Raw genomic sequence first — 16866 nt, forward strand, 5'->3', positions numbered from 1 at the left:
AGGAAAGGAAAGAAGTTTTTGCAAGTTACTCTTACTTTGGAAGAGATTTGTGACCAGTGAGTTTATCTACATGTTGGCCTGCTTAAAATTTCAAGAGTTAAACTGTAAAAGAAAAGCAAATATTGACTGTTGATGAAAATGTTCCCATTTGCCCCAATCTGCTGGTTAAGCAAACTGAAATAGCAATTATTGATTTTAAAAAAATTATGTGGGCAATCCTATTATTAAATCCAGGCATGGTAGGTGTAGTCAGCAGATGGATATTTTATATAAAAATTTGAGAAACATAAGCAATCTTCCTTGCCCTTCTCTATGATGTTGGTTATCATGTTGAAGCAGAAAAGATTATGAGGCTTCAAGACATGAAAAAAATGTCCCAATAAAGGGAGAAGCAGAAAAAAAGGAGTTTGCTGTTCTTAATTCTGCAGAAAAGGAATAGAAGTAATGATATCCCCTGTGTAGTGCAGACCTGAATTTGGGAGCTTTAAGTCTCTAATCCATAATAACACATACCAGATGAAGCAATTGTCTACTTGAAATAAAAGTTTGACTGTTCTTTGTATCTATTAAGACAAAGAATGTAGATATAATCGTGCAGATAAGGAGTTTAAGATGGATTATTTGCATTGTTCAAAGGTTTTACCTCAGGAACAGGAAAAGTAACCAGCTTTTTACCACTCTTATCACCCTTAGTATATGCATTGGCACCTAGCTAGGGACATTTTGCAGTATTATCAAAAGTACTTGTGTCATATTTACTCACAATTTGAAAGTATAAGCACATAATTCAGAAGCAGGTGGCTATTTAAGGTTAAAAATTCCAGTCGCCAAAGAAACGCTCTTTTTTTGAGTGCATATATGACCAAAGTAAACCACCTCTACTCCATTTCAGGCACCAATACAAGAATGAGCCAGTATATAGTTATATACTGATGTAATTAATATAGTAATATAATTCATTTACTTGTATACCGGTCGCTTAGATTTTGCAATTTACAAACAAATTTGTTTCAGCAAATTTCAGCAAACAAGTCTTTCAGCATTTTTTTTTTCGCTGCTGAAGCAAGCTCTGCCTCAGAAACTCCGTAAGTAGGTGCAGCTTTCACGATGGCGAACCTGTAACTTTTTCTGTCACTGAATAACGCCTCCACCACCAACAGTTTTAGAAACCTGGGGCGTCTCAACAATGCGATTACAGCCGAAAATCCATTTGCAGCTCCATATTGGTGAATTTCCTTCCAATTTCAAATGAACCCGACAGCGCCGCCGGCCCCTGCCTCACACCGTGAGGAGTGGGCGGACCCTCTCCGCGCATAATTGACGTGCCTTTAGACCAATCAGACCTTGCGATGGCTGCTGGCCGCTGTTCTATTGGCCGAGGAGGTAGCGGGGGCGGGCGCAGGCGGGAGCGGAGCTGTATTGACGGTGCCTCCCGCTACCCGCGGCTGCTGCGGGCTGGACTCGGTGGCGGCGCAGGGTCCCCGCGGGCTGACAGCGTGACCGGGCCACGGTCTGAGCTCCCCGCTGCTGCTTCCTCCTCGCCAGGAGCGAACGCAGCCCCGCCAGCTCACCTCCGCGCCGCCCTTGCTGCCTCGGGGGTCGCCGGAGACCGCAAAATGGCCGACGGGCGGGACGACGCCGCGAACCAGCTGAAGCAGTGGAAGAACCAGCGGGGCTCGCAGGTACCCGCCGGGCACCGCCGCTCCCCGGTACTCCCGTTCCTCGCATCCCTCGAGCAGCCGCGGCGCCGGCGGGCGCACGGCCCCGCGGGTTGCGGCGCTCCGAGTGCCCGGGCGTCCCCGGGGCAGCGGCGGAGGGCGAGGCGCCCTCGCCCCGTCCCGGCCTCGTCCGCACGGCTTGGAGCCGTGCCCGGGAACAGCGAGGCGCGGAGGGGTGGAGGCTGCCGGCTGGCCCCGAGCGACAAGGGCGGTCAGCGCTGCCTGGCCCCGGCCGCTCCTTCCAGGCAGCGCCGGGGCCGCGCTGCGCCCCCGCCGGGGCCCGCGCGCAGGGATGGGGGCGATTTTTTTCTGTCTGAAGTCCGAGGTTTGCGTTTCGGTTTGCTGTCATGGCGGTAGAGGCCGGTGCAACTGTGACTAGGGAGTAATAAAAAGGATAAAGCACGTTCAGCAGTGTGTGCAGGGCCAGGAGTTGGACTTGGTGATCCTTGTGGCTCCCTTCCAGCTCAGCGTATTCTTTGTGACCAGACCGAAGTGAATTTTTTAGGAAGAAGTTCTTCCCTGTGAGAGTGGTGGGACCCTGGCACAGGTTTCCCAGAGGAACCGTGGCTGCCCCATCCATGGAAGTGATCAAGGCCAGGTTGGACGGGGCTTGGAGCAGCCTGGGATTGTGGAAGGTGTCCTGTGTCCCTGCCCGTGGCAGGGGATGGAATTCAATGACCTTGAAGATCCCTTCCAACCCAGACCATTCTCTGGTCCTATGAAGTGGACTGGGACAAATGGCTGACTGAAATCATAAGGGCATGTAATCAACAGCACTCAGTCATCTGAAGATGTAGAATAGACTGCACATATTTAGATTGAGGTGGAAATGTTGCAAGAGTTCACTTCTCTTCATCAAATCACTGTGACAGTTTCCACGTGTTGTTTCTGACAGAAATGTGTATTTGCTACTAAGTACACTTTGTGCTGGTTTTAACTGGCAATCTTGCAAGATGCAGGTGGATGTCTCAGTTCCCAGTGGAGCTGTTAAGTCGTCTTAATTTTATTTTTTCTCTCGGTTCTCAAAGGTACAGTGTGAAAACTACCTGATGACTTGTGACTCCATCATAACCTAGCATGTGTCATAATAGTTCCTTTTTTATCCGTGAGTAATTCTTTTTGTAGGGATGTTGGCTTTTCTGTAGCAAAGCAGCGTTTGAAAAGAGGCCAAGGTTAATTTGGAGATTGGGAGGCAACCCAAAGTCTGTGTTGCATAAGGAGTCATGAGACTTGAAGATAGAAAGTAGGGAGGACTTATTGGAATTTTAAAGTGAGTTGTATGAGGTGCAAAGTATCAGTAACGCCTGGAAGTGTGTACTTTGATGTGTGCTGTTTACCACAGCAGCGACTAAAATTCTCCTGGCTTTCCTTCCCTTCTTTTTGTCATGGCAGGTTAGTGCTGTAATGAAATACAGATTTGAAAGTTCTTACCTATCAAGGTTTGGGCTGTGTGCAGCTCTCTACCAGATGAAAACACAGGCATCAAACATACTCAGGTCCAAAAGTCGTACGAGAGTTCTTCTTTAAAAATATAGTGTGGTTTTTTTTCCTCTCTGGAATTTACTTTGTGTGCCCCACATAACGTTATCTTGAAGCTAAACTGAATATCTCCATCCACTAAGTAAATGAATATTCTTTACTTCTAATGTACACACTAGAAAGTCTGCCTACACAAAGGAGACTGTACAGCCACAAAGCTGCTAATTTTTTTTATAGCCTTAATGTCAACGAGTGGTGGTTTTAGCAATTACTTCTGGTGGCCTTAAATATTGGCATTCTAGCATAGTCTTGTCTGTAATAAATAAGCAGTGGAAAATATACTGAGAACAATTTCTACTCTTGCATATTTCCCATGAGAAGCTCTAGATAATCTTTTGATTTAAGCAGATGTTTGTTTCTTTGACTTGAAATACAAATTTGGCTTTATTTAACTTTCCTGTAAGTTTCTGAATGTCATGTTTATGTTTGTAACCAGTTACTTATTGTCTTTTAAAATGTTTGTGCAGAGTTCAGTGTAGGTGAGGGTTCCAGTCATCCCAGGGGAATTGGATTTATGCTTAAAGCTTTATGCTAATGCAGTGGTGAAGGAGGAATAAAGAAGGTGGATATTTTGGGAATTCAAGCCAGCTGGAGTAGTGTGTGTTGCACCTTAGTAGGAGCACAGTGGAAATGCACTTATCCTGTCAAATGTCTTTTATGTGGTTATTCATGGACCTGAGTGAAACAAGGGTGTCTGGAACTCCCTATGTTCTCTGTCTCATCCAGAGTTCTGGGTGTGGATGTGAATAATTGTTCTTTCCTTGCCTTTGTGGGTTGCCTTTTGGGGGGAATAAAGTCTTCTATCAGATGGAAATTTTGTCTGTTTGCAGTAATTAACCCCCTTAAAGCAGAACTTAGGGTATGAATTGGAACCCCATGCAGTCACTGTTAGAATCATGAATGGTTTTCTCATCATGAATTGCTTCTTCCTTCCCTCCACCATCCCTTTTCATTCATAGAACCTGAAAGGAGAACTAGTCAGGAAGGGCTGAAGGTGTTTATGCTGATGTGGTTCAGGTGTGTGGATGCTTCAGATAGGATGGTGTGGATAGAGAGCCCATATGGAATTATGTCAGTTTAGTGCAAGCTGTGATTTATTGTTAGCTGGAATTTGTCACTCTGTTTGAGCTTGCCACGCTGCAAATTGTGTTTATTTTCTTTATTTTTTCCTTTATCCTTATTTGTTTCTGTGTTCTTCTAAGTCCTTTACAAGGCTCCTAACAATAAATGTACTCCAGGAAAAACTGAGAACTGAGGCACATCAGCTCCAGAGACCTGATGGTCATTCTCACTACATTTTTCACAGCACCCAGTAAAACAGGAGTATTGCCATAGAGGAGCATACAACCCCACATGTGATGCAGATGAAGTCTTTTCTACTGGAAGCTTTTTATGAGAAAGTAGGAGTGCACTCAGTTCTAGTGCAGGTGTTTCTTGAAGTTGTAGGATATTTCCTGGCAGTAGAGCTTCGTAGGGCTTGTGTTAATCTTCATCCTTGCATGGTGCAGGAGTCTAAAATGATGATTCCTCGGGTGTTCCTACTTCTGTTATTTTCCATAACTCTTCCAGACAAGCGCTAATTAAGGAAACCCCATTTTAGTCTGGCTGTAGCTCTTTCCTTATGTCTCTACCCCTGTACTGACATTACCTTCTTCCTCTCCTTTCTCCCTTATTTTCCAACAGCTTCTCCTCTTTTAGTGTTTTTTCCCCATCACATATTTTTCTTGAAGCGAGATCAGTAGTCTTGAGAAGAAACATTTCTGAACCACAGAAAACATTTCTGGATTTTACATTACTTCAGCTCCCCTTCTTAAATTGTCCTAAAACATAGCTCTGTAATTTAGGTAAACATCTGTATGTTCTGTGACTTCCCCCAAAATCTGAAGTCATTTTGCCACTTATTGTTGATATGTTCTGTGACATGTAATGGTTGAGCAGTCATGCACGTTGTGTGGCTCAGATCCAGAGGGTTTTTAATTTCTGGTGTTGACTGTGACCTTCTCTTGCTTCCAGAAACCAGATGTCCTGACCACGGGTGCTGGGAACCCCATTGGGGATAAGCTGAATATCCTTACAGTGGGGCCCCGTGGACCTCTTCTTGTCCAAGATGTTGTTTTCACTGATGAGATGGCTCACTTTGACAGAGAGAGGATTCCTGAAAGAGTTGTGCATGCAAAAGGAGGAGGTATGTTTAAAATCACACATTTTCTCTGTGTAGAATTAAAGAGCTTTTGAGTAAACATGTAGATTGTGATGCATTGTTATTTATGATTTAGTGTTACTAGCTATAATAAATCTGTATAATCAACAGTGTTAAGTCCTGGTTTAAAAGAACTCAAAACTTGAAGCACTGAAAAATTGTTTACAAAAATGAGAGAAAATGTGGTTATAGCCCTTCAATTTTTACTGTATCTGCTGTTGTCTCTGCTTCTTCTGTCTGTTCCTCCCCATCTCTATTTAATGTTTTTTGCCTATTACTTAATAGAGTTTGGCTTTGTCTTCTAATGGATGTCTGCCAAAGCAAGCTGATAATCTAATTTTTAAATTAAAAAAGCCTAGACCTTTAAAAAATTATTATTGATCTTAGTAAGGTAGAATTAGTACCTTGAATTTTGTCATGCATTGCCCTAGAATGAGCAAATGTGGGGCTGTATTTAAAATGTGAATGTACATGGGAAAAGTTCCTCTGTGGGGGTGGAATGGGTTGTGTTGCTTCACCCGGCTTACAGGTGCACCAAAAGTTCTGCAACTCATAGCAGGATTAAAGAAATACCTGCTTTGCTCCCAGATGAATACACAGATCTTGGCAGAAGAGCATCTTCTGTGCTGCTGCTGGTGGGAGCTGCTAACAGTCAGTTAAGGAGGAGAGAATGAGCAAATAGTTTGTGTTTAATCAGTTTCGTTTGGTGAAAGTAAATGGAGTGTTTAGAGCGTGTTTTAAACTGGTGTACTTCCCTTGGACTTTAAGTTTTATGTTAACAACAGACAAGCTGGGAGTGGGAGGAAGGAACCTAGATCTGATATTTTGAACTTGCTGTTCTTCAGGAGCCTTTGGCTATTTTGAAGTCACTCATGATATCACCCAGTACTGTAAGGCAAAAGTGTTTGAGCACATTGGGAAAAGAACTCCGCTTGCCATCCGCTTCTCCACTGTTGGTAAGGCTCTAAATTCACTTTGTGTCTTCTGCATGTGTGCCCTGAGAGCACTGTTTGCTTTGTGGGGCACTTAAGGGTGTCTGCAGTGCTTGCTTCATCTTCTCTGAAATTCACTTATGTGGAAGACCTTAAGCAGCTTTTGCCCCTTTCTGGCAGAGCTCTCTGGAGACACTTTTCTGTCTGAAATGTGAGAGGGAGGGCAGCCCCAGCTGTTTTTTTCTGACAGAAAGCTTGCTTTGTTTCTGGTTGGATCACAAGCAACACTATGATCTCTTATGCTGCAGGGATGTTTTGGGGATGAATGATGTAAACTAAATACTGGGCAAATAAAAACAAATTATCTTCCATAAATAAGCTCTGATTTCTTAAAGACTGGAATGCACAAACTAGCAAAATCTTAAATCCTATTAGTAAAGCTGATTGTGATCAGTAGCTTGTCTGATAGAAAAATTATAATTCATGATGTGGATGTATTTAAAAGAAAAGAAATCCTAATGAGAATTCAATTCTGGAAGTATTAGAAAGAAAAAAGTAGTCCAGCAAGGCTCAGGGAGCTGCTGGCTTTGGCCCACTGGTTGTTTCCAGTCTTAAATCCCTTAGGATTTAAATTGTACTGAGTGTTGTACGGGGTAAGAACATGGGGTTGAGTTTGAAATGTGGACTGCTGCTGGAGCAGCTTGTTGCATCCTTCCCTTCCCTTTGCCTGCCCTGTTTGGACACGTTCCCTCCTTGCTCTTTTGGAATACACAAGGTTTTTAACGAGAGAATGAGTGTCCTACTGATTTCATCACAATTCAGCATTAGCTGTTCTGAGCACTTGTGCATCACTTCTGCTCAGGTGTTGTGCTAGGCACTTGTGCTCTGGGTAAATTCCCATTGAAAGTCCCATTCTGGGTGAAGCAGGAGGAATTAAAAGGATTACAGCTCTTCCATAGTGTTTTATTTGGAATGCTGGTTGGATTGCTACCTTTCAGATGAGAGCTTTCCCACTGGGATTTGGTGCACAGAAACAAATGTGGATTTAGATGATTCAGCCTTAAAATCTGATGATGTCTCTCTTAGCTATAATGCAAATTCCACTCTTAATTGGTTCAAGTGGATATACTGGCTTTTTTCCTTTTTTTGACTGTGGCCTGGGTGTTTGGCTGGCTTTACACTTTGAAAACTCGCAGTGCCTCAAGTATTGTTGAAAATATTCCTACAATTCCTTGGTGTAGAAAAGACTGCAATAAGCCTTGCTTTTTTAGGATTTTATCGCCTATTTTCAGGTCGTATTTATATGCATTTCCTATCCTGACACTTCTGTGTATTCATGTGTTTCTTCAAGCTGGAGAATCTGGCTCAGCTGACACAGTTCGTGACCCCCGAGGCTTTGCCATGAAGTTCTACACGGAGGACGGGAATTGGGATCTTGTGGGAAACAACACTCCCATCTTCTTTATTCGGGATGCAATGTTGGTGAGTAAGCACAAAAGGTGAGGGTACTTTGTGAGGAAGCCCAAAAGTTCATTCACATGTTGTTTTGGCTTCCCTCAGAAGCAAAAACTTGGTTGTTGGTCAGATTGTTGGAACGTTTTTTTTTACTTGGAAAGATGTCCTCAAACAAAAGTAAATAAAGAACTAAAGCTTGATAACTTCCGTGGTCTCATACTTTTCACTTGAACTTTTCACTTCAAAGGCTTCTTGCCAGTTCTTTTTATTAAATCTGGAGTTTTTGGTCTTTTGGCAGAAGTTTGACAGCAGCTAGCAGAGGGGCTTTCCTTGAGTGCAGGAGTTCTGCACAGATATTTCATAGTATCTCTGTATTAATTTATGAGTCACATAAACACAGGTATACAAATCTGAACAGTTTTATCTCTCACCTTATCAACCACAAAATGAAAGCATTCTTTATCTCTGTTTATTCTAATTGTGAATGCTTGACATTACCCTAATTTTACTGACTGGTCTGAATTAATGTGTTTGGCAGGAAGGGTATGGCAGTATAAGATTTTTTTTTTCAGTGATCTTACAGCTTTGTCTTTCTTTCTTTTTTTTTTTTTTTTTTTCTCCTCTCTTTTTCCTTTTCCACTTCTGGACAAATTAGTTTCCATCCTTCATCCATAGCCAAAAGAGGAATCCTCAGACTCACCTGAAGGATCCAGACATGGTGTGGGACTTCTGGAGTCTTCGCCCTGAGTCTTTGCATCAAGTAAGCTTCTCCCGTGACTTTATTTTGTATGATTATCATAATCATGTTATGATAGCAGGTTCTTAACTCTCTCTTTTCCATGTTTAATTTAGAAGTCTACATAGGTTTTTTTATATTTTATTTAAATATTATTTTCAATTATTCATACTTACCTATGCTTACAGGGGAGTCAGTTTTATTTCATTAACACTTAAAGTATAAATTCCTCAAGGAATTCCTGACAACATTAACATAGCTCCCAGTGATGCATATTAACACAATAAACAAACTTAGTCCAGTGTGGAGACTTTCTCCTTGATATGCTGAGCCCATTCATTGTGTTTGATCCCTCTCTTCAGGTGTCTTTCCTGTTCAGTGACCGTGGCATTCCCGATGGCTTTCGCCACATGAATGGATATGGATCACACACCTTCAAACTGGTTAATGCTGATGGAAGAGCAGTTTACTGCAAATTCCATGCCAAGGTATTGATTTTTTTTTTAAATTGGAACTGTACATAATATTGGATAAAAACCATAAAGATCTGTGACTTTTCAAGTTTAATTCAGGCTAAAAGGTGTGTGGAGTCCTTGCTGAGTATCAGTTTCATACCTTTAACCAGTAGGAGAGGTATCTCTCTTCTTCTATTCATTTACTAGACTGTAAGAAACTATTCTTTGGGCATCTGTCTCTTGTTAATGGAGCACTATCAGTAAACTGATTTTTATCTGGAAGGCAGCTGTTGAATGTACTATAAATCTAAATTCAAGTTACTGGAAGTTAGAACTTGGACAATCTCATTCTTGAATTATAAATCTTGTGAAAATCCATTCTTGATGAATCATCTCTGCAGTACTTTCTGCATGCTGTAACTGGTGCTTTCATTGCTTTTAGACTGACCAGGGAATCAAAAACCTTTCTGTGGAGGAAGCAGGAAGATTGGCTTCTACTGATCCTGACTATGCCATACGGGATCTTTACAATGCCATTGCCAAGGGGAACTATCCTTCATGGTCCTTCTACATTCAGGTTATGACCTTTGAAGAAGCAGAGAAGTTCCCATTTAATCCTTTTGATGTGACTAAGGTATGTCTGATAATTCTGGGAATACTTAAGTTTCAGGTAGTTTTTTAAGTGTATTCTTTGTTGTAGAGCCAGGAATTCTGGAGATGAAGCTGTAGTTGTGTTATATCTGATGTTACTCTTCCTCAGGGAAGTACAGGTAGGGCTTGATTCCAGGCCTGTAGATCCCATGGCACTTCAGAAGTGTGAACTCAGATCAGAGTCACACCCTGAGCCTTGCTGGTCTCATTTTGTCCCACTTCCAATAGCTGCTCCTAGAAGTGCCTCATTGAAAGATGCCGACATAAACTAGCGTTGCATTAACTCTTTTTTACCTCTAACACTGTTCTACCCAAGTGGCTAAAGACCTTTGAACTTAAAAGTGCAGCTCAGATGGCAAAGAAAAGGCAAGTTCAGCCAGTTAAACATTTTGAAGGAGCTGAAAACATTTGTGCCACCAGTTCCACCCATGCCCTGCTTCCCTAGGCAGCTTTACAAAGGCCTTCAGGTATTTCGTTCAAGTACTCAAGAGCTGAGATTATGCTGGGATGATGAAATAAGTTGCATTAATAATCTGCGTTAATTGCAAAAGGCTTCTTAAAATAAGACATTCCTCAATGTTTGTTAAGAGAAAAGAAACTCAGTAATGTGTTTTCTTAACCTAGACTGAAATGGGGTGAATTCTGCCCTGGCAGTTAAGCTGCATAATACTGTAATAATGTTAATTTTACTGGATGTGTGTTGTGTCTTACAGGTTTGGCCTCATGGTGACTACCCTCTCATCCCTGTGGGAAAGCTGGTCTTGAACAGGAATCCCATCAACTACTTTGCAGAGGTGGAACAGATGGCTTATGACCCTAGCAACATGCCTCCTGGAATTGAGCCCAGCCCTGACAAAATGCTGCAGGTAAACAGGAGGTGTGACCTGAGGAGCATTGGTTACTTTGCTGCTTATGAAAGCTTTGAGTTGACATGCCCCACTGTTTTACAACTGGTGGTTCATGTTTGTGCTCAATGTTTTAGGGACGTCTCTTCTCGTATCCTGACACCCACAGACACCGCCTGGGCCCCAACTATCTGCAGATCCCTGTCAACTGTCCCTTCAGAGCCAGGGTGGCCAACTACCAGAGGGATGGGCCAATGACTGTGTCTGACAACCAAGGTAGCCAGGAAAACAGCTTTCAATATAGTGATGCTTAGGCATGGGCTGCAGCGTTCTCTTCAGTTCACAGGGGGCTTAAGATCCATGTTTATTATCTTGTGTAGAATGCTTGTGTATCTTCTCTGTTAATCCAATAAAAGGAGACTTGGGATATTTGGATACAAGATGAGGAATTTGTTTAAAAGTATAAAAAGCAAGTGAAGCTTAGGATGTATTTAAAACTTAATAAAAAGGCCTTTAACAGGAAATCAGTTTGTGGGAGAATACCCGCAGTCAGGTTTTAGAGACTGACTTGGCTCAGTCCACTTCACTAAACTGCTTTGCTTTCAGATTACTGAGAGATTGTGAAAGACAAAAGTGAAAATGATGACAAGAGTAGAGCTGTCACTTCCCCTCTATTGAGCAGCTTCTGTTCTGTCAGGGTTTGCCCAATAGTGGCTTTTTTCCACCTGAGAGTAAACAAGGATGTACTTAAGCTGTGGCTCATGCCAAAATATGTGTTCCTCTGGGCTATGAATTCAGGCACTCACTGAGGGAGGAGAGGGAAATATTTGAAAAGCAGGAACTTGAGAACAGCTGCTCTAGTCCCAGAACAGATAATGAATTTATTTTTATGCAGTTCTCTTAGTTCATTAGGTGTTTAAAATACACCCCCTACACAGGGAAGCATTGTAGTATTTCAGATATGTAAATGACTGTATTTTTATGCTGCTTTAAACTTCAACCATGACTTTCTATTATTATTGAGAAATATTGTTGTGAGAGTGGCCAGGTTTTCTTATTTTTTGAATCTATCAATATTCCCTGAAAAAAGCGGTGGAAATGCTCTTTGTAGTAGGTGCTGTTAAGTACTGGCTTGAAGGTGTTGACAGAAAAATGCTGTCAGCTGTTTTTAATAAAACTAACTGAGTAATTGATTTAGATTCCTCCAAGCAAATTCCTCCTCTGCCTTCTGATTTACTTGAAAGTGCTGCCATCTGATTGATTTGGTTTGGGGATTATTTTTTCCCAGGTGGTGCCCCAAATTATTACCCAAACAGCTTCACTGGTCCTGAGGATCAGCCCCGGCTCAAGGAGAGCCGCACGTTTGCTTCAGGGGACGTGCAGCGCTTCAACAGTGCCAATGAGGACAACGTGACCCAGGTGGGGCTGTGGAAAGGCTTTGTGCTGCTTGGCACACAATGAGGAGTGTGTAGGGTGTGTGTTAGTGTGAGTTCTCACAGAATCTGAAATTCAGATTTTGGGCATTTTTAGGTAGAGGCTCTGACTTGTTTTCTTGCCATTAGTGTCTGGAGAAGGAGTTGTTGACAAGTTTGCCAAAGAAAAACCCTGACAGATTGGCTGCCTTTTAAATGTTTTAAGTGTTACTTGATTAGGAAGTGAAAGCTATTCTTAATCCACTTTTGGGACTATCAAAATAAACCTTTATTTCCAATGGCCAGGTGCGAGAATTCTACCTCAAAGTGCTGAATGAGGAAGAACGCCAGAGGCTGTGTAAAAACATTGCAGATCATCTGAAGGATGCCCAGCTCTTCATTCAGAAACGAGCTGTAAGTGCCTTCTTTAGGGTTTATTCCAGGCTTTCTACCAGCCTGGTAACATTGTCATAACGGTTTCTGTAAAGGAAGATCAGGAATTCTCCGAAAAGGCTGGATTTTTTTTCTTATTCAGGAATTCTCATACTTAAATATTTGCCTATTTACACAATATAACATCAATCTATAATATGTTAAAGTAACTTTCTCCTAGGGGGGAAGAATGGGATAGATGTTGAACATGTGTTTAGCTTGGTGTTCCAAAAGTCAGATGATTGCCAGAGTAAGGTTTTGCTCTAAACAGGGAGAAGGCAGTGAGAGCCAAGGAGGGATTGGATCCTTATCCTTATCAGGGCAACTTTGTTTAAAATTGGGAATGAGCTCTGTGTGGCATAATAGAAATTGTGTTTGAGGATGTTCATATCTTGTTTATAACTGATCAGAATTAAACTTTTCTTCCTTATGATACCTACTGCTTGTATCCCAGGAAGTGTGGTAAAGAACCCTCTTGAAATAGAGGAAAAAAATTCTTGTTGCCTTTTCTGTTTTGTCTTCCTGTGCAGGTGAAAAACTTCACTGATGTTCATCCTAATTATGGAGCCTGTATCCAGGCTTTGCTGGACAAATACAATGCTGAGGGTGGGAAAAAGGTACAGTAATGCTTTTGTAGCTGCATTTTGACTGGCTGTGAGTTATTTTGGCTTCTCTTGTAAATCCAATGACATGAGAAATTCGTCTTGATCCCCATTTGAGGTAAAGGCCAGAAGTCAATGCTTGTAGAATTGCAAAATAAGAAAACATCACTCTAATAACAATTAAATGTTTATTAACTGGTGATGTACAAAGACTTTGTTTCAGTTGAGGTTTGTGGGGTTTCTGGAAGGTCGCTGTACATGATAGAAAATGTGTTCAGGTTGGTTACCCATCCTTTGAGATGGTAATGAAACATTGCCATAAGCCTTTCCTGGGCTCAGTGCTTGCTCCAAAGAACAACTCAGTTGATTCAATTTTTTCCTGCAGTTCTTTACTTTAAATGGCTCTTGCACTGAGTTTTTCTGTTGCTTTATTTTCAGGATGTAATTAGAACATACACACAGTCTACAACTCGTATGTCTGTCAAGGAAAGATCCAACCTGTAAATCTGCAGAGATCTGCTCTGAATTTTGCATCCTTCCAGCTGCACAAGAACCTGTCCAACACTTTAATGAATGTAGCAGACTTGGGCCCAAGCACAGGAGTGTTTTACAGGTGTGATTTACTGAGAGCTCAATGCTGTCTGTACTGGAAACCAGGTAACACAAGCTCCAATCCTAGTGCCTTTCAACACTAGTGCTTTACTGCTTGATAACAACTTAGAGGATTTTTAAACAATTCACGGTTAAGAAATTGTCTTGATTTCTAGGTGCAAACAGAAATTTAATCAAAATACTGCTTCTTTTTTTTTTGTTGTTGTACAACTTTCTTGGCTAAATCACACAACAGAATTTCTATAAGGGCACTGTGATTGCCCTCATGGAGAAACTGCTTGAAAACTCGATGCTGTTCAGTATTTCTAATAAAATAACTGTCTGTATTTGTAAACACATCTTTGGAATTTCATTTTTGGCCTTCCAGAAGTAAAATGATGCCCAGTACCTTGAGTAAAATGTTGGTATGTCTCCTTCTTTATGATAGAGACAAAGCTAACTACAAAACTTAATCTAAATACAGTTCAATTTTGTTCCCAATATATATTTTAAGATAATCTTTGCTTACTAATGCTGTGTTGGGATATAACTGACATAAGGGAGATAGCAAAGATCTTTTCATATTCCATGCACTGTTCAACTGAATTGATTACACCTTACAGCCCTTTAGGAGAGTAAATTGTTCTTTCTAATCTGTAAGAATTTAAATAGAAAAATATTAACATGCCAAATGTTTGAGAAATAAACCACCTAATGCATTAATATTGAAATTCAAGATCAAGAACTTTCAAAACCATTTCCAGTGGTTGCTGAAATTCTTATTTTACTGCAATAATCTGCTGTTGCTATTTCTTGATCAAGCCAGGGCTAATTTTCAGGGTCTTCTTTTAATTAAGGCATCATGTTTGTATGAATGTAAATATCTAGCAAATATGTCTAAAACCTGAATTGAGGCATGCTGTAATATTAGCCAGCATCTGCAGTTTAGTTAAATTGTGCAAAAAAACTTGGGACCCCAGTTATGTGATAATTATTGTCCAAGCTAAATGCAAAGCATTTCAGAGCTCAGCTATTGCTCTTAACTCAGGCAAATGTAAAAAATTCAAATCATAGCAGTTTGGGGGTGATTTGTCAATAATCACTGCATTTCTGGGTCTGCCTTGAGTTGTATTTTGATTAGGATTACTTCCTGATTTAAGTGTGAATTCCCAGGAATGGTGGCAGGTAAAGAAGTGTAGATACTAAATGTTTTCTGTTAAATTATGGAGAATGTTACTTGCTCTGCAGTTCATTTATCTACCAACCTCTTGTGAAAAATCACCTGGGGTAGAGGTGCAGTAACATAATACGAACTGATAACCTACTGTATTCTAGGATTCCATTGGCTTTTTACCTGATCAAGCATCTGGGACTATCAGGCATGATGATTGGGTGGGAATATTTTGTGCTGGAGAGAATCCTGACTAGTTTTGGAAAAGAGTAAACAAGGCCTGATCTTCTAATTTTGGTTGTGTCTGCTAAGTGATTTATATTGTTGTCTTCTTTTATTTCTGAAATAAATAGAATGAAAAATCTCTTGGCAACATGTTTTCTGTGCAAATGTCTTTAAATAGTTTGTGTTAATCTAGGAAGTTCATACATCCCTTCATCTGTTTTTCTGGAGGTGGTGCAGAAGATGTAGGTTGGATGTACTTTTTGCAGCTTCCTTTGTTTTAAAAACTCACGTTTCAACTCCACAGTTGTGTTTAAATGACTTAAATGACCTGTGTTCTATGCTAAACTGGCTGTGACAAGTGTACAGAAAACTTAGCTTTTCCCAAAGCTGTGGAGAGCACTAGGCAACACTGGAAGAACAATAATGTTATTTCTCCAAAGAAATAAGACAATAAATCCATTTACAGCTCCTTATTTTGAGAGTAAAGAGACTGTTGACATGACAGAACAGCAGATTTGTTTTGTTTTTGTAATCAGTTAAAATCAAACATTCCTTTGCCAGGTTGTTGTGATATGATTTCAGCGATCTCTAAAGCAGAATTGCTCAACATTTTCTTCTTACTGTTTTATTTTAGATGCATATCTCAAGCAGTGGATTTGGGAATTTATTTGAAACTAATGTTTGGGAAATTACAGCTTCTCCAGCAGTACCTCTTCTTTTAATGGGCTTTCATTCCTAAGTTATTATTTTCCCTTCCCCAATATATTTGAACTTGAATATCCAAAAACCTTGAGCAAATTTCAGAATCACATTTGTTGTAATGAGCTGTGCCAGGAGATGAGGAAGTTCATGGGATTGCTAAATGTTATGTAGGGAGAAAAATGGTGAGATAGGTTTGGATCAGACTTTGCAGTGCTTCAGAGATGTTGGAAAAAGCCCTGATTTCTTTTCTGTAGTGCAGCTCATTGATGGGAATTGCCTGCTAAGCAGTGTTTGGGTATCCGTAATTTCAGCTTCCAGTGAACCAATCACTTTGTTTTGCCAAATATTCCATACCTGTTGCTTCTTGCAGAAGAAGGCTATTTGTTCTCTGTTTGTATATCTGATCTGTGAATTCTTGCAGGCAGGTGAGTCACCATTTTCTCACAAAATGTTTTATGAGGATGATGAGTACTTAGCTCAGGGCTCCAAGGGAGGTGATGGGTGCCACATCCCTGAAATTGTTCCAGGCCAGGTTGGACAGGGCTCTGAGCAGCCTGGGATGGTGGAAGCTGTCCTTGTTCCCTGTAGGGGGTTGTACTAGATGAGCCCTCTGTGACTGTCTCTACACTGAGTTCAAATTGCTGTGGGGTTTGGGGCTCCAGCCCAGCACTGCTGAAGTGAATCAATGCACTGACAGGTTGTGTGTTCTTATCTCCTGCTGATAACAAATTACACAGAGGTCTGCAGTGCAGGGTAAAGCCTGACCTTTGCCCTCCCCAGGTAATATTGCAGAGCTCACTCTGAGCTGATGTTTGGGGTCAAAGTTGTGTGGCCATGACACACGTCACGGCATGCAGAGGTGGACTTGAGCATAACTGCAAGTCTGACATTGGAGATTAAACCTCAGCAGAAGCCTAAGGTCATTTTGCACAGAGCTGGGAAAACAACTGAGGCTCTCTTTTGATTATTGTAAATGAATTTAAGGCAGTTTTGCCAGGTTTGTGACATTCAGGATGACTCTAGCTGGAATGGATCAGTAAGATGAAGAGGATTCCCCAAACCAGCCGTGTGTTTGCAAAAGGCTGTAAAGTTGGTGCATTGTTACACAGTCTGGGAAAGCAAATGAAGGCTGAACAAGGAGGCAGTGGTGTAAAAATAACAAGTGAAGTATTTGATAGATGACTGTTGATGGATGACACT

The 16866-nt window shown here is 41.2% G+C and overlaps 1 protein-coding gene across 1 annotated transcript; it reads left to right on the forward strand.

Annotated features, from left to right (window-relative positions):
* The first annotated feature begins 1407 nt into the window (after positions 1 to 1407).
* Positions 1408 to 15103, forward strand: CAT (catalase). The gene is made up of 13 exons (XM_059848459.1): positions 1408 to 1682; positions 5271 to 5442; positions 6303 to 6413; positions 7741 to 7871; positions 8500 to 8604; positions 8943 to 9068; positions 9478 to 9669; positions 10400 to 10552; positions 10669 to 10807; positions 11820 to 11950; positions 12250 to 12357; positions 12906 to 12992; positions 13416 to 15103. The coding sequence occupies exons 1-13, from the start codon at positions 1617 to 1619 to the stop codon at positions 13479 to 13481; spliced, it is 1587 nt and encodes a 528-aa protein (XP_059704442.1). The 5' UTR covers positions 1408 to 1616; the 3' UTR covers positions 13482 to 15103.
* Positions 15104 to 16866: the final 1763 nt, after the last annotated feature.

Source organism: Haemorhous mexicanus, chromosome 6 (genome assembly GCF_027477595.1).
Source record: "Haemorhous mexicanus isolate bHaeMex1 chromosome 6, bHaeMex1.pri, whole genome shotgun sequence".
Taxonomy (NCBI): domain Eukaryota; kingdom Metazoa; phylum Chordata; class Aves; order Passeriformes; family Fringillidae; genus Haemorhous; species Haemorhous mexicanus.

Excerpts from the sequence above, each read along its gene's own strand:
- CAT (XM_059848459.1), top strand. The coding sequence starts at position 1,617 with ATGGCCGACGGGCGGGACGACGCCGCGAACCAGCTGAAGCAGTGGAAG. Across the intron at positions 1,683-5,270 it reads AGAACCAGCGGGGCTCGCAG|AAACCAGATGTCCTGACCAC; the intron begins GTACCCGCCGGG and ends TCTTGCTTCCAG. Across the intron at positions 12,358-12,905 it reads TCTTCATTCAGAAACGAGCT|GTGAAAAACTTCACTGATGT; the intron begins GTAAGTGCCTTC and ends CTTCCTGTGCAG.